This window comes from Phyllostomus discolor, chromosome 5, assembly GCF_004126475.2.
Source record: "Phyllostomus discolor isolate MPI-MPIP mPhyDis1 chromosome 5, mPhyDis1.pri.v3, whole genome shotgun sequence".
NCBI classification, from domain to species: Eukaryota; Metazoa; Chordata; class Mammalia; order Chiroptera; family Phyllostomidae; genus Phyllostomus; species Phyllostomus discolor.
Genome location: NC_040907.2, coordinates 65334930 through 65352892, shown reverse-complemented (window position 1 = coordinate 65352892; position 17963 = coordinate 65334930). Strand labels below are relative to the sequence as shown.

The 17963-nt window shown below is 39.4% G+C and overlaps 1 protein-coding gene across 3 annotated transcripts in view; it reads right to left on the bottom strand.

Moving 5' to 3' along the window:
- The window catches only part of CLCA2 (chloride channel accessory 2), a 50204-nt gene extending 32623 nt beyond the window's left edge, over positions 1-17581 (bottom strand). For 2 of the 3 annotated variants that reach the window (XM_028513338.2, XM_036026378.1), the window contains exons 1-10: positions 14427-17581; positions 13463-13600; positions 11737-11887; positions 8866-8974; positions 7736-7895; positions 5546-5773; positions 3895-4125; positions 2648-2825; positions 1704-1810; positions 21-245 (exon numbers count right to left, since the gene is read on the bottom strand). In XM_028513338.2, coding sequence (XP_028369139.1) covers positions 21-245; positions 1704-1810; positions 2648-2825; positions 3895-4125; positions 5546-5773; positions 7736-7895; positions 8866-8974; positions 11737-11887; positions 13463-13600; positions 14427-14612 — 1713 coding nt within the window. In that variant the 5' untranslated portion in view covers positions 14613-17581. The remainder of the gene's footprint in view (positions 1-20; positions 246-1703; positions 1811-2647; positions 2826-3894; positions 4126-5545; positions 5774-7735; positions 7896-8865; positions 8975-11736; positions 11888-13462; positions 13601-14426) is intronic. The other variant, XM_036026379.1, reaches the window with a different exon arrangement.
- Positions 17582-17963: the final 382 nt, after the last annotated feature.

Genomic DNA, 17963 nt, shown 5'->3' with positions numbered 1-17963 from the left:
AACAAGCTCATGACACTGACCTTAGCAGTTCCTGGAATGCAGAGGCGAGCAGTCCTCAAGGCTTCATTGATGATGAAGTTATGTGTGTGGTATTTTCTTCCATTGGGATTAAACAGCACAATCTCAGGGGGACCCCTGGTCTGCCATGTGACCAGAAAGGTAGTGTCACTGCCCACACCGTTGTCCACAGTCACGGCGTTTTCCAGGTGCTGGTGAGGTTCGACATTCTCACCCACACTTTCAAGCTGTTTGGGAGAATATATATTTACATGCAAGTGTCTAGTGAATGCATAATCATTCCATGTTTTTCTTCACTTTGGTGACAAATAAAAATTAATTATAAAAATAAAAACCATTTAATTCTGATGTATTATACTTACATAAATAATTTTTCATATAGAAATACATTGCCAAAGCAAATACAGTGTATTATAGAAGTACAGCAGATATAAAGTATTTTGTTACAGTTAATACAAGTGTCACTTCAACAGCATTTAATCCTTGTGTAGTCACAATGGATACAAGTCTGTAAATAATTTTGAAAAATTATATTTATTAAATAAATACATAAGTAAGACTTTGTAAAATTGCTGAGACTTGGAAAGCACTTAAAAGTTTATTGGTGGATGATAGCAAAGACACTGTGGACTATTTTCTAAAGTCAGTCCCACAAGGGTGTGTGCGCTGCGCCCGCTGCACAGCACTGTGCACCGGGCCTGACTCTGGTAGGGTCAGACGTAGTCTCCGCCCACAGTGCAGTGGGCTGGTGGCAAAAAGACAAGGGGAGAGAGGAGGCCAAGTGTGGGCACATAAGGTTAACTTGAATACTACGAATAATAGTGTGTTACTTTTTAAGACATTTGTTTTCATTTTGTATAATTAAAGAGGAAATCAGGAGGTAGAAAGATCACTCAGCAAGCAGGTGATAGTCTAATCTGTAATGTATATTGTCATTCATAATTCATCTTTTCTCACCTCTTATCATGGAATTATGGTTATTAGCTTTACTGTGTACATACAATCTTCATGTTGAAAATTTCCTAAGACTAATTTACTGACTTCATTACTCATCTGAAGCCATTAACTTGGCAGGTTCACTTACCATCTGTGAGGAAGTAGCACATGAAATTTTGTTCAGTTATGTTCAAAATATCCCTAAACTACTTAGAAGAAAAATTTTGGCCCTTTTAAAAAATGGCTTGATTAGAAGAAGCTTTTGTGAACGAAATCAAGTTAATTGTGGTTTTTAAAGAGATACTTAGGAATTTTTAGAATTTAATGGAATAGTTGACACTTTTTATATGCAAGAGGTGCTTCAAAGAAGCTTTTGGATAAACTAAAGTAAAATGGATTCTGATTTATGGAAGGTTACTATGGAACTAAAATTAAATACACAGTTTCTTACTTTTCTTGGGGGCCTCACCCCCACTGCACCCCCACCCACCCCAATTCTCAGCCATGAGGAAGGAGCAAGCTTTGTTTACAGACCTTGAAAAGCTGAAGTAGCAATTCCAGAAAGTGACTCCTATGGCTGAGAATCACAGACTCAGGTGCAAATGAAGCCTGGCTCTGGCACTGTCAGGGAGGCCATTACATTTTCAAATAAGGTGAATGAGGCAGTCAACACAATTCACCTATTTTCCTTGCTTCCTCCTCTGCCACCCAAACTCCAACTGTAAGTATAACACTGAGGAAATTCTGACCTGAAAACGTTGTTGCAAAATATCTCCATTTCCAGAAGAGATTCTACCAAAAGCATCAATCATGCTGTTGGAGTTTGATTTATCTGGAACAAAGAACTTTAAACCTCCTGAAATACATGATTTGAATGTTAATTATTCAGATGGATAAAAGAATACAAAAATAAAATCTAGGCCTTTTCCAACAAACTTTCTTTACATAGAGGGTTCCGTTTGGGAGAAATTGGAGCCATGCTTGATGTGCTCTGCCGGGCACCCTTGCTGCCACACAGCAGGCAGCACACGGGGGGGCGGTTTTGTCTCCTCCGTTCACAGCTGCGACGCCACGGCCAAGAACTCTATTCCACACATGTACAAACTCAATAAATGTGTATCTACTAGTCTTGTAATGAGTATAATTCCTGGATAATCTAGGTTAATTGAGATCTACATTGCTATATACTTATAGTTACATTCTGAAAACATTATTTTAAAAAATAATTCAGTAAAACCTAATTTTCAGTTTTCCAGTCAGCATACCCATTTTTAATGAGTATAAAGAATATAAGATAAAATTATTCTGTGCCTCATTTGGAACAAGAAAAGATAGGTAGCTTACAATGTTGTATGTGTCCTTATCATAGAAGGTAGTGCATTTAAACTTAAACATATTTTTAGCTTCATGATTATATATGTACAGGCTGGTTTAACAAAGAAATTGTTAAAATCTAATACTTTCATTGGATGTAGATGATTTTCACCCTCTAAGTAAAATGTAAAAAATATTCAGCAATATTTAGGCAAATTATAGCAATGTTTTTTATGTTCTTTTTTCTTAAGAAAAATGGTTTGTATTTTTTCAACTTAGCCATGTATTCTGTTGACATAATCTGGTTTCACTGTTGTCCTTTGAGTATTCCAATCAAAAAGAAATGCTCTAACATATGAGTTTTTTAAAATTTATTTACCTGTGAGACGTGATAATTCCTCCAGGTTTTCATCCGCAGATGAGCCCAGGGCAATGGTGTGAATGGTTGAACCACTGCTGAGCACAGTGAGTAAGCAATTGCTGATATGCTCGTCCTTTCCACTGGTCACTAATATCATCACAGAGCCATCGGCTTTCCCATTCAGTTTCTCAGCCACCTGAACATGGAGTATCAGTCACTCGGACAGAAATGCAATTTAGATGGTCTTACTGAGCAGCAAAATTCACTCTTAGATTCCCCAGCAGTGGGACACATGCCTCTTTGAGCCTCTGTAACACCCTGCACTCCTTTTCCATCTTCATTCCGTCTTCACCCCACCCCATGACGGCACTTGTCACCCTACAGGCCATCCCCTTTGCTTGTGGATGGGGACTCCTTCTGTTCCAATCACCATGATATGCCACTAGTTTAGAACAGAGTCCTTCACGGAGCATATGAAGGAGCATCACTGTATGAGATCTGGCCTTGGCGATCCAGTGAGTGACCGGTATGGGCCCTAGGGCAGTGGTTCTCAATATGGTTACACTTTAGAATCTGATGGGGAACTTTACAATTGTTTGTGGCCAGTCCATACCCCTGATCAATTAACAGGCTCTAGGGGCATGATACCTGGGCATCAGAATTTTTTAATCCCCAGGCAATTTCACTGGGTAGCCAAGGCTGAGCAACACCAGCCTATAGGCGGCAATAATGGCATTTGATGTGTTTGCTTGCTAACAGATATTTGACTGATGGCTGCATCCTAGATATTGAATCCAAAGTTATATTAATTTAGATGAAATCTGTCATTCCTGAAATATACCTCTGGCCTTGAGTCTCTAGCAGTCCTTGAGGTCTGCTATGACTATAGGCAGGAGCCAGACATGCTGATTTTGACTGGAAAACCCAAGGGTAACATTGGCCACAGTTGAAATACTTTCAGAATTGACAGGAACACTCTTAGAAAGGGTCCAGGTGATATTGAAGTCTCCCAGCCTGGGCCATTGTTTTCATTTATTTACTTATACCTTCAACAAGCAATGATTACCTGGCAGGTACTGTGTTAGATACAGGGGATACAATAGTGAGTAAGATCTGGTTCCTGACCTTAAAGATAATCCATCATTACTCCTATAGTTGAGGCTATTTGTGACCACAATGTAACAGATTGCCCTAAATCAGAAGCAACTCAGGTTAAAAATGAGGGAAAGGAAAATGATGGTGATCTGAGGCTTGGGGTGCTGTACCTCAAATCCCCTTTTAAGCCCTGAGCAGAAGCTGGTTTCTGCTTCAGCTGACACAGTGGCAGGCAGATATGAAACCAGCAGCTTGCGGTCATCGGCATTGTTAATCTGGTGTAGCGGGGCTCTGATCTCTCCTTTGCTGTTGAAACTGACAATGCCCACAAAGGTATGAATTTCAACAACCTGCATCAAGTAGAATTCTGCTGCCTGTTGCAGTCGAAGGAATCTGTCAGCCTAAGTCCCGAAGAGAAAAAAAGGTAACAACATGTAGTTGGCAGGTAAAAGTATGACAGTAGCCTAATAAGCAAATATCTTTGCTATTTCTTTAGGATTTTGAATTGTAATTTTTTAAGTCATAAAGACCGACACAATGCTAGACTATTGTTTGGTTAACTGCAGGCTCAAAAATGAATGCTTTTCTGGGAGTGGTTTGGAATTCTGTCCCCAACAAGCTGTTCATAATTACCACTCTCTAATAACACATGTCCTCATGATTGCTTTCCAACTCAATTAAAATATCTATAACACCATTTAATACTAGGTTTGTAGCTTCTTGTTTTAAAATTCAGTCTGGGTAAGAGGAAACATTACAATGAGAATTATGGTGGAGAGTAGCAGTCAGAAGTACATATCCCTGGCACTACCCTCTGTTAGATTGGTCATCTTAGGTTGGGGACTTTATCTGTAAGTAAGTGTAAAGAAATATTATTTTACTGATTTTTTTCCTAAACCATTATAAAAGTAAACTCATTCTTACTTTATGGGCTAAAGAAAAACAGGTAGGGAAGCAAACTTGGCCCATTGGGCTGTAATTTACTGACACAGAAACTAGTAAAAAATAGTAGAAAAGTAATTAGGAAGTGGTAAGTTTTGAGGATTTTAAAATATTTTAACATATTTATTTAGTTATGAGTCCACATAGTTCAGTAATAGCTATGTTTAACAATTGGCTTGCAGATTTCCTGAAAATTTAGTGATTGACTCTTGTGAGCGCGTATGAGCTGGTTTTGTCACAATACTGAAAGTGGGTATTAATATGTATCCCTGTTTTATAGATGAGAAAACTGGGCTTCAGAAAAGTTATTTTGCTCTTGGTTATACAGACAGTAAGTAAAGGAGCCAGGACTGAAAGCGTATCTGCTTGGTTTCAGAGATTAAGACTTCAACCACTGTCTGAGAATTTTGGAGCTTTGGAGAGTGCGTTTCTGGAAGTTTTCTAGATTGCCAGATAACTGAGATATGGTTTTCTGTCCACAGTGACACGGACAATATACACATAATTGATATGCACATTTGCTGCAAATGCAGTCTCTTGCCTCCACAAAGCATCTTTACTAGTGAGTGGAATGCGGCCAGAGAGGAGGTTTTGTTACATGTAAGAGTTTTGGAATAGAGTCTTGGTTGGAAAATGTTGCAATTAATAATACAAATGAAGATTAGGAATTATCTGTGTATTTCATTTATCTGCATTATCTCAATTTCTGGACCACATTCTGAATTTGTTCCTTTTGCCCCCAAGACAAGATGATATTCATGACTATTCCAAACCTTTGGCCTTTCCCTCCTCTGCCCTTAGCCTCTGAAAATAAAAAGAACTAAAAACTGGTTGAAAGAATGATGAGTATTTTACAACCATTGTTGTTTAAAGTGTTACCTCTGCCATCTTGCTAGACACATCCAGCACTAAACAGACCGCTTTATCCCCAGCCTGTACAAGGGAGAATGTGGGGGGAGGCGGAAGCTCAGTCCCCTTCATGGGAAAGCTGTGATTAAAGTCAGTGGAGTCTGAGATTACATCCCACGTACTTCTGAGGCTGCACATTTGGTTCTGCAGGTTTGGGGCTTCTCGGTTGTGGGTACTTGCATTACAGAATTCAACCACCTAGGAAAAGAACAAGGCCTATCAGAAAATAAAGGCTCTGTCATGCCAGACATACTCTTCTTGCTCAAGCAACTGATGGTAAAAGGAAAAGTGAGCTGAAATATCAGAAATAAGGAGCACAACAGCATGTCCTTCTTTCCTTCAAGAGTGACGTCAGATTTACACCTCACCTTTGGCACCTTTTGCTTGAAACACTAGCACCCTTGTGGTACAGAGATCAAGCTCTATCAAAGTATATTTGCACTTGGATAACAGAGAGCAAACTATATATGTACATCTTAATCTTAACAAAACAAAACAATCTCCCGCTTTCCTTAGAATGATATTGTGTTAAAGAAAACACCCTAGGAGATGTTATCTTGGTCAGCTTATTTCTTGAAATTATATTTAATGACTACTGCGCCTTTATTAATCAGTCAATGTATATTGATCTAGTTCAAATATTAATCTCTTTAAGAACAGGATAAGGAGAAAACCAACTTAAATCTACTTCCTGATCTTTATCCTTATTACGAAATATAGACAAAATCCATTTAATAATATTAAACCTGTATCAACGCCCCTTTTAATGTTATGGTCTATATTTTAAAGCAACGTGTTAGCATACATTCCCAATGGCTATATGCATACAAGGAATGGATGTTCCTGTTGACAGAGTCATGTGCTTAGAACTAGAAGAATCTCTTAGTCCCATCTGTAATTTCACAGAAGGGAAAACTGAAGCTTCAAAGAGTTAATAATTGCTTAAGGATGCAAGTCTCATGGTAGGGTGTGGAGACAGGGGTAGAACTAGGTTTCTTTGTTACTTGTTTTTAATTCCTTTATGTTTTATGATTATGGTTACAACATTATAAAGCTTATCTGATTGGGAATTAATAAGTCTTTCAAAGGATCACAAAGATGGTGCCTAATCAAAATCAATGTGATGAAATACACATTGGGTTGGCTCCAGATATTAAAGCTATAAATTAAAAATACAGTGCATCAAACAAGAAATAAGAAACACCACTTCAAGTTTATGGAATGACTTCTAGTCTTGACTGAAACCAGACTGAAGAAAAAAAGTTATTTTAAAAAAGAATGTGTCAATCCAAGGGGCATTTGTCAGCTGTGGAGCAGACAACTTCACAGAGGCATGCGTCCACAGCGCTTTAAGCTCCACAGAGCAGAGATGACTCACAGACTTGACCTTCAGGTTTTTGTGAAGATGAATAGATCCCTCTGGTCATGAAGGTTAGTGCCACTAAGCCTCCGTATCACCTAACTCCCTCCTTTCTGAATGCATGCTTGCAGAGCAGGCTTCTTGTGAGAACTTGACTCTTCCAAGCGGCTTCTTTCAGAGACAAAATGAACTGACCTAAGGAGGCAAGTATTAGACCTCCATGGCAGAGTACTCTTTAATTAATAATTTTTTAAATGGTGCTCTGGATTTATACTCCAGTGTCTTGCCAATTAGTGTGGAATGACGACAAGGTTGAGTTTCTAAACCTGCAAATGTGAGGATTAGTAGGTTTTCCTTGGTAGCAGCTGACTTTTCTTTTTGAGTTCTAGACCATGCAAAACAAGGGAAAGAGAATTAGAAAGTGCAATTAAAATAAGAATGGATTGCTACCTTGAATGAGAGAATCAATTGTGTTGTATCACTCATTAACCTAGTACACTTTCCTATGCAAAGATGCAGGAACACTACCATATGAGCAATTCATTTTGAGATTTATAAGGCTCTCATTAAATCACCTTCTCTGGAAAGCAAATAATCACTTTTCCTGAGGAATCTACTTTTGGTAATCATCTTTGGGGCCCTAGTTATTTTTTAATATGTAAAGTAAAAAATAGATGAACTGTAAGGTCCCCCAAACTCTAAAACATAGTGAGTATTTTGTTTTTGTTTAAATACTTAATACATATCAGTCTGTCTTAGGAAGAGATGGTAGGAGTTTATCATTACAAGGCCATACTTACAGAGGATAAACTTTGCATGAACATTATTGATGCCGTTGCATTTTGAGTTCTATTGTATATAAACATGCATCCTTCTTGGAAAAGCTTACTAATAATGCAGTTTTCTTGGGGGCAGGGGCCTTTTTCACACACAAACATGCCTGTGATGTCAGATGAACACCTGAAAATAGAAAGAAAAATTATGTGTATTTTAGAAATACTTATGTTTTTTCCTTTACTAGCTCATATAATAATTAGTTGCAAAGATTGTAGCTTATTAGAAACACATAAAACATTTTAAAAACTATGAAGTTCATCAATTTAGAAATGGACTTCACTTTATTTTAAAGAAGTTTTTTTCTTGATGAGAGGTTCTGTATTTCCAAGGGCTTTACCAACTAAACAAGGTCAAAGCACAAGTTACCGGGAGGTCAGCATGAACCTTTGGAGATACGAGGAGGAGCATGAGTGGCAGTGTCCTGAGTCCGGGCTCCTTTGAGCTCATTGCCATTGGACATCAGAGGAAGAAGGGAATGCACATATAACCATGTTATTTCAAAGGATTCCTTTCTAAATAGTTAACCTCAAATTGCTGAGGGGAATGAAAAACAACACAACCTTTAGGAGAGGAATCAGTTAACATCTACCAAAATTACAGCTGAGCATATCCTTTGACTCAGTAATTCTTAGAAGTTATTTAATACAGGTCTGCCTTCATACATGAGAAATGGTATACATATAGCATTATCACCTGTAGTCTTTTGGTAGTAAAAGATTGGGAATGACCCACTGTACAATAGGGGAGTGATTGAAAAATCTTGTTACAGTCACACAATGAAATATCATATGCAATTATTTTAAAAAGTGAGGAAAAACACATATTTTAAAAAATTTCCTACAGAAACTTCTGCAAAAATAAACAAGAAAGTAATAAACATGGTTATCTGGAGGGAAGGAGAGGGTACAAGGTAAAGAGAGTGGTGGGAGTGAGATACGTAAGAATAACTTTTTGATATTTGAACAACATAAGCATTTAAAAATTCAATAATGTTACAAAACTGAAAATAGTCAATGAAGTTTTGTTGCCATTATAAACTTAATGTTGGAGTAAAAAAAATAAACTGAAGTTTTAGCATGAGAAATTGACTAACCTTGTTACTTTAATTTGATTTTGCCCATTGATGTAGAAAGGTTTCTCATTGTTATATTCATCAAACACACCCCAGCGGAGATGGGCCCATTCATGCACAAACACTCTGCCTGTGGAACAGAGAGCTTTTGTTCTGAGTTTCCAAACTCTCAGCAATGGACCTTGCTAATCAATGAAGATGTAACCTTACTTAACTATATATGCTCATTCTGAAGGGTTGAAGTACAATTCCCTCCTTCCCCTTTCCTCTTCCTCACCCCATTTTTACCACCTTCTACATTACCCCCATCATCATAAAAGAGGCAGAGCAAAAGTATGTTTAGTCCCATAAATGCAAACCAGTGATTTACTTTTTGCGCGTCTATTTGAAACTAATGAGGAGTCCCACATCCTCTCATTTTCTCAGTGAAGCTGCCTAACAGGCTTCTATTTAGCTTCATATAGGCCTATGATGTCAAGATTTGAGGAAGAAGGAGAGGAACACATTTAAATGCAATGAACTGACTGTTACAATATATCTGTAAAATTCACATGTTGAAATCCTCACCCCCCCATGTGAAGGTATTAGGAGGTGGGGCCTTTGGGCTGATTAGGTCATGACAGTGGAGCCCTCATCATGTGATTAGTGGCTATAAAAGAGACTCCAGAGAGCTCTTTTCCTCTTTGCCAGGTGAGGACACAATGAGAAGATGGCTATTTATATACCAGGAAGTGGGCCTCACCAGACACCAAATCTGCCAGTCCCTTGATCTTGGACTCCCAGTCTCTAGAACCGGGAAATAAATTTCTGCTGTTTACAAGCCACCTACTCTATGGTATTCTGTTATAGCAGCCCAGACAAACTAAGATACCAGATAAGCAAATAAAAATTTCCTATTCTTCAGTCTAACTTATCCAAGTATGCCTTTTTTTTTTTTTGCGGGGCGGAGGGTAGGTAACTCTACTAACCAGAACAATGATTGAAACAGTGGGGCCAGGGAGGCAGAAAGGAACAACAAAATCATAGCTTGGATGGTCCTTTCTTTTTGATTTTATCCTGATTCTTCACATTTGTATTTATCTCCAACTCTTAGCTCATGGAAACCCTTACCCCTGGACATCAAATCCTTTATAATTTTTCTTTACTTTTCTAAATATTGCATTTCCTTCAGTGTTCAGTTCAAAACTGACTTCTTCCTCCTTGCTGCTTTCTAGATTAACTCCCCTCCCAAAGTGCACTTTTTTTCATGACTTCATTAAAGTTATGGAAACCCAGGAAGTGTTTGCTAAGTTGACTCAGGCTGTGGTATATTGTGCAATGTTTGGACCTTGGGACAAAGGAAGGGAGGGGAATAGCTTAAGCTGAAAGTGTTTAGGGAAAGTTTGTGCCTACTCTTGGAATTTAGAAGTGCTGATGAAGCTATGTGTGTTTTTTTTTTTAATTTATTGATTGATTTTAGAGGGAGAAAGGAGAGAGGAAGGGAACAAGAAAGAGAGAGAGAAACATTGACTTGTTGTTCCACCATCCATGCATTCATTGGTTGTCTCTTGTATGTGCCCAGATTGGGAATCAAACCCACCACCTTAGTGTATTGGGACAATACTCTAAGCAACTGAGCTACCTGGGCAGGGCCTGATGAAGTTCTATGTTTATGTGGAGATTATCAGCACCTTATAGTTATGAGGAAGAACTCTAAAAAAGTTTTAAGTGTCTTATAAAATGTACTTTATAGAGCGTGTTGCTCCAATCTCTCCTAGCTACAGAGGAAAACAGAATCTACATTTCATGAGTGTGTTCATGAAAACGTCATTTGAAAGACACTATTGTATGTTAAAATAAAAACCAAAAACATTAACAATGAGATGGTTAGTCCTTGACCTGCTGATTTTTTGTTACTACAGTTTCTCACTCAAATCTTATCCACTAAATGCCAGTTTTCAAATCTAAGACCCTGACTACTCGCCCAAACTCCAGCCACCCACTTTCAATCACAGGCTGAGCTTTTCCACCGGCATAGTTCACTGCTCCTCACAATCAGTTTGCCTCAGCCGTACTTGTTGTGGTTTTCCCCTTTAAGCTGGTTCTATTTCTGTGAAAAACTTGGTCTTCCTTAATGCTGCCCACACACATCCCCCTTGTCCTGCATTCCACGGCAGTTCAGACCTCTATTTCCGTTTGCTCTTCTGGAATATCTCTCAACACTTAGAGTTGTTAGGAGCAAACAAGATAACATTTGAAAAGTAAACAGCATGGCACCTGGAACATAGAAAGTTCCAGTTTCTCTTTCATTGATCTGAGGAAGCCAGGTTATCCACATAGCCTGGTTCATCATCTTAAAATCCTGGTTTAATGGTGGCATTCCATGCTTATATACCTTCAATGGTGACATCCTCATTTGGGCATTTGAAGCTCTCTATCACTTACCCCCATGTGTATTTCGGCATTTTTTCCCACTACTTCACTACCCACCGTCATTCTGCCTCATTAATAGGGTCGACCACTCACCATCTCTCAAATTTGTTTTGGATTCTTCTATTGGCATACATTTATTTATATTATTTCCACTGTTTTTTTCTTTTTCCCTTTTTATCAAAATGCTATTCAACTTTGAAGCTCCTCTGCTTAATGAGGCATTTTCTGACCATCTTTAGCTTAAAATGTTTTCTCCTTTCACTAAATTCTTATAGACCTCACTGTTTGGGCTATTAATCTGGTGCTTAACTCTTTCTGGCTCACTTTGCTCCTCATCTTTTCCTGGGCATGTGGCCTATCTTTCCAACCACGTGGTAAGTCTTTGGCAAATTTCAGGTTCTGTGAATCCTCTTCTGCACTAAGCACAGAATATTGTAAATAGTACTGGCAAATGTCAATTTTTTGATTGGTCACACTTACCTCGTGATCCATAGCCAGCAGTTAAGTCATCATTTAGTAGAAAGTCAGGTGAGAAATAAATGTATTTTCCCTCTTTTCCACATCCTCTGTATTGTAGGGCATGCGGATCACCTCCATGTGTCCCATACCAGTCAGTCACTAAGACATTTGCCTAAATTAAAATAAATACCTTGTAATACTCCATATCTCAACTGTGATGTTGATGACATAAACATACACATGTTAAATTACTTTGAGCTATACACTTAAGATCTGTACATTTTACTGTATAAATTATATTCACACTTAAGAAGAGATTTTTAAAAAAGAAATGCCTTGTAGATGGAGTTTAAAATGCACTCACAACTAAATTTCAAAAATATTTGACATTTTAAATAAAAAACACCTATATTTTAAAAGCATAGCAAATTTCCATAGAGCTTCATTACTTCCAGTTGACCTAATTCCCAGATTAAAATTTTCTCAAATCGCACTGAGTTGTGCCACCTTCAGAGGAGGGGGGTCCAAGGTGGTGGCACAGGAAGATGCTGAACTCACCTCCTCCCATGGACATAGACGCACAGAATCTATAGCTACATTTGGACCATTTCCCTCTGAGAGGATCTGTTAACTAGACAAACTGCTCCTCCATGAAGAAAAGATCAAAGGACACATTGAGACAGGTAGGAGAAGCAGAGACAAGCTCTTGCCCCCCAAACGGTACCTCCAACACAGTGAAACACAATAGGGAGGGATCCTCCCAGGCTGGCGCTTCTCCTGCAGGAGAAGAGCTTCACATGGAACACCCCAACCCCTGGGATCTGCACTGGAGAGACAAGCCCCCAACGTGTCTGGCTTAGAAAACCAATGGGATGATGTCCAAGGGGCCCAAAGGGCAATAAGGAACTAGTATGCTTTTTTAAAGGGCTCCTGTGAGTTCTCACTTGCCTGGGGAAACAGTGCAAAAGCAAAACTTTGAAAAGTGCCTGGACTATGTGTGAAGGAGATTCCTTTACTAATCTTAAAACATCTGCTGGAGAGCAGAGAACAGCTGAAACTGTCTCCAGAGATGGAGGCACTGGCAGATTCCAGTTTTGTGCTCTCCGCCTGCCCGGCTCCCACAGGTGAGGGAGACCAAAGGCTGCACTCGGCCACTGCATTGCTAGGACAGGCAGGGTGAGTGGTTGCCACCCTGACCTACTGCCTTGCTGAAACACTTTCTGCCTTCCTTCTTCTCACCATACTCCTCGAAAGTTGTCCTACACTTGAGGTAATGTGAAATGTTGCTGATTTACACTCTGGCAGGAAAAGACAGTCATATTTTTATATATGTGGGTGGCTTATGTTTCTGTCTGGACATGTGTGTTTACTGCCCTGACAGGATGAGAAATAAAAATAGTCATAATTGGAATTGTTCCCTTTAAAGCTCATACTCAGTAGATATAACCAGTTTTTGGTTTTTAACCAGAAATTTCAGGAAAGATCCTGTAATTTGCAAAGAAAAAATCTTCTAGAGGCAACCTGGGCAATGGTATTTTGCTTACTTTTTTGTGCATAGTTTGTGCTTCTTCATTATATTTCAATATGTTTTGTGAATAACAATCTTCCCAATAATATTATTTGCATGTTAATATGTGACTTGTTTTTGCTTAAGTTCTCACTTCTAAGGTTTGAACACAGTATATTTTGGTTGTTTTTTTTTACCTGCCTTGATTTAAGCTGATTTGATAAAACTCCAAATTCTTACCTTTTCATATGATTCTTGTTTTACTTGGCTGTAATTATTAGCTTTCCATGTGGCAGGTATTAAAATCTTTATACTTCTGAAAAACACCCTTCTCTTCGTAGCATTGAATAGGTAAAAAGAAGCTTCAGTTATCATTTCCTGTAACCAAATAAAAGCTTATTTTATCATTGCAAATCCTTTATGTTTGAGTTTTCTGGTTACACTTAAATAAAGTAGTAATAGAAAATAATGCAAGTATATTGAAGGAACCTATTTCTTTTAGATACAGCATTAGAATTTGAGGAAACTTAGGAATGAAGTAAATGAACTTAGATTGTTACTTGGAAGAGAGTTTAGGACACTAATGATGTGTCTGGGCTTGCCTATATAATTTTCCCAATTTTGTGAAAGGCTTTTAAGCTTTTACCAAACAAATCCTTTTCATGCTGCACCTGTGGGCATCTACAGGACCACACCTTATAATGACACTAATTTCACAAAAGCATTACCAAAAGGAGGTGCTTAAGTAGGAGAGCTGTGAACCCTCCTTATTATCGGGTGAAAATAGTCAATCAGAGAACATTCAGGTAAAAAGAAAGGCTCTCACTCTTTCTGTCTGAGATTTCTCACCCTCAGGATGAAATCCAACAACATGATTTTCATAAGCACCATCATGCTTATTCATCAGCCAAATGTTTGGTCTTTGTTGCCACAATGCATTATTTTTTAAGTTGCTACCCCCCAAAACAGGTAGGAAAACAAAAACACTGACATTAGTAGTAATCAACAGCAAAAACCAAAAGAGGACTAGATCAACAGTCTGAGAACTGAGACTACAGAGCATTAGGTGAACACACTGGCTTGGCCATAATTATAATTTTTAGTGCGATCTTTAGGAAATACTGCTTTCTTTACCGCTCAAATTACAAACCAGACAGGCTTGATCTAATAGGATAATAATTTTGACTTCATATTTGTCACTCACCTTAATGTTTGGGATGAGGTTGTGATCTTCAGATACCTGAGGATTGATTGCAACGAGTAATCCATCATACCCATTGTCTTGAAGCTGCACTTCGGCTCCCATGAATAGGAGTTCTGGACTTAGGGCCACCAGGAGGGTCACAATCTTCAGGCTGCAAACAGTACCTGCATTGTCCCTGTAGGTCATGTTGTAGAGACGCCTCTGGTTTATTCACACTGGTCCTGCTAGGTACATTGTGCCAGGTTGTCAAGGTGAAGCAGGTAGTTAATTCCTAAACTTGGAAGGTCCTAGAACTTGTGATGAAGGAGGTGTCTTCTCTGTAAAATCAGGGGTGGATCTATCTGAGACCTGCCTCTACAAGTCCTTTTCCTCTAGGCAGTGCCACACTTGCCTATTCTGTGGCTGAGCTTTCTCCTGAATCATGGTTGGGCAATGAATCTTCTACCTCATACTCATTTTATATTTCTCAAAAGGAAGAGGAAAATAAGACAAAAGGAGTTTGAAAGAGAGAGGCCTGGGTGGCTGGGCTGGAAACCAGAGAATCAGGATTGTTCCATCTACTTTCAGGAGAAACACAGAAGTCTATGGTGATTTTCCTCTCCTTATCCTTGACAGAATTTTCCATCAGTCAGCACAACTGCTTCACTCAAGTCATATTTTTTTGTAAGTCATTGTTTGTTGTCAGATTCACTGGTCTGGTTATTTTGAAGATTTAAAAATCCATCCTGCAGCCCTGTCCCTAGGGCCCTTGGGTCCAATAGTCTGGGCAAGCTCTTGGCTAATGGCTGGGGGAAGGTGTCAGATATCCCCCAGGGAGGGCTAAGTGCCAGGAGCGTGGATGCCTGGCCAGGTCACAGAGGCCTTTCCCTCTGCCCTTGTTGCCTTTTTTTTTCTGGTTCTGGGAAAAGAATGAATTTCTCTTTCAGCAACTCTCTCCTGAGGGTGAAACTCTGCCTCCATCAACCTTCCATTTCCCCAGCACCTGTCACAGAATCTCATATGGGGTAGGCTGCACAAATATTGTATGAGTGATTAATAATACCTGATAATCACACGATGCTTTAGAGTTTACAAATGAGCCCATTTAAATGTCAGTCCCCAGATGCTGGTATAATTTTTTACTTCTGTTTTTTTTTTTTTTTCAGTGAAAACATTGAGTTTCGGAAAGATTTTGAAAATTAGCCAAGAGGGCAGAAATTGACACTTATTTTTTGTTGGGTTTAGCACACCTATTTCATGGGTGGCACAACTAAGGCTCAGAAAAATCTAAGTAAGTTGTTCAAGGTCAGACAAGTGTCATCACAGTTCAAGAGTGAGACCAACTGACTTTAAGTACCATTGGTTTTTGCTATATCATGTGCTCAGGAGACTAAAAATGAAACGTTTAAGAGCTGTAACATTGATGGGTATTGAGGGGTCTTTTTCTCTTGCTGTCTCTCTGCTTGGAACCTTGTTTCTCACTGTCTCTCACCTGCTTTCCCTTCAAATTCCAGTTCTGGGCTGAAGCCTGATTTGAGCTTCCTAATTGTCAAGTCCCCTCTTTCATGTTTTCCTAGCATCAGATCCCTCTCCTTTGAAGCATGTGGTTACAATGTCACACCTATATTGTGCAATTGGTGGTCTGCTCCCTACTGAAGGGCATATGAGAGAGTGGACCCTACCTGCTCTGATCACGACCTGCTCCACACCTAGCTCAGTAAACTCTCAGTAAATAGTTGTTGTATGAATACATGGAGTGAGGAGAAGTAAATTAAAGCCAGATTCTGAAGGAGCCATAAATTATAGTGTGACAACACTCCTCCCACCCCCACTTTGATTGTACCCCATCTAGACAGTATCTCTTGTTCTAGAACAGTTTCCCTCTTGCTCCCTCTTGACAGACAGCATGGTTGTTATTATTGCTCTGCTGGGTGTGAAGGAAAATGAAATGTTGCTGGTCATCACTTGGCTGCCAAAGATGCTCACTCTGCAGCTCAGGAGTCAGCTTAGCTCTCTTGTCTTCTGTGGCTGATTCCCATCTGTGAGTTTTTCCTGCTCACTCACACTGTGTCTACTGAACAGAAATCCAGAGGTGTGGCAACTCCAAAGGCTGTGCCTGTAACTGTGACTCAATGGGTGGAACGGTGCACTTAATTTTCAACTTTCCTTGGCATTTTATTTTCTTACGGCAATCTCTTGTGATTTTAAGAAAACATTATTTCCATCAGCAAAGAAATATGCTTACAAATTAAGCTCTAAGCCACACTGTGAGAGTAGCTTTTTTCCAAGAATCAGGGAAGAGTTTCTTCTTGCCACCATGCATACTTGTGTCAGTAGTTCACCAGTTGGGGGGGATCTCTAAGGGCTCCCATCCAGCTGTCTCTTCACTCATTCTTATTGACAGTTACAATGACTTCCCTAGAATGTGGGGGTAGAGAATGTTGGCTACAGAGGGTGTGCAGTTTTATAAAGAAGACACACAAGTGAACAATCTTGTTTAACTCCATCTGGGCTGAAATCTGAATGAACCACTCAGGCTTTGCTTATCCCGGGCTGAGCGTCCAGACATGACATTCGCTCCTGTCTCTCTGCTTTTGCTTCCTTGGTTCTGGAAGCCAATCGCCAGGTCTGGCCACTTGACTGGGTTCCACTTTCATCACCTGCCCCTTGCAAGGCCTATTCTCTGGTTGTGTCTTGGAGAGTCACATTCACTCCGGAAAGCCTGTGCCCCCCACCTCTGTTCTGACCTACCTTTAGAACCCTTTCTGCTGCCAGCCATGGGCGTGCTGAAAATCTCTTCTTACCGCCTTCTGCTTTGGGCAGGCTGACGTCCCAGGAGAAAACCGACTTGACTAGGTGACTTCAAGTCATTTCCGAACAGTGTCCACTTCTGATAAAGTGTGACTTTGAGAACAGAAAGAACAACTTATCCTTTCATTAAAAAATATCACTGCTCATGTCTATAGATTTTATGATAGCTAAGAAATGAAATATGCCTGAAGTGAAAAAAAGTGAGAATATGATATTCAAGAATTTATTTCAATGTTGCATAAACTATAGGAATCTGTTCTGCTTTTATCTGCTTTCAAGAAAATGAAAGTTATTCAATTTCAGTAACTAAAGAATCTAAAGGACATCTTTGTTCATTGTCTGTACAGTTCAATCTGTCCCCAAAGGCTTCTCTGTGTATTTTTTAAAGATTTCATTTATTTATTTTTTTAGAGAGAGGGGAAGGGAGGGAGAGAAACATCAATTTGTGGTTGCCTCTCATATGTCCCCTACTGGGGACCTGGCCCACAACTCAGGCATGTGGCCTAACTGGGAATTGAACCTGTGACCCTTCGATTTGCAGGCTGGCACTCAGTCCACTGAACCACACCAGTCAGGGCTGTGTGTATTTTTTTATAGAGTCTGCTTGTGGACACCCACAATCAAAGTGAATAAAAAATGCAATTGGTGTCAGAGAAGTCAGAAGATTTGGCATCTTGAGGAGTCCAAAAAAGCTCTGGGTTTTTACCTCTCAGGCACTCGTTTCAACACTTGTGGAGGTTCCACTCA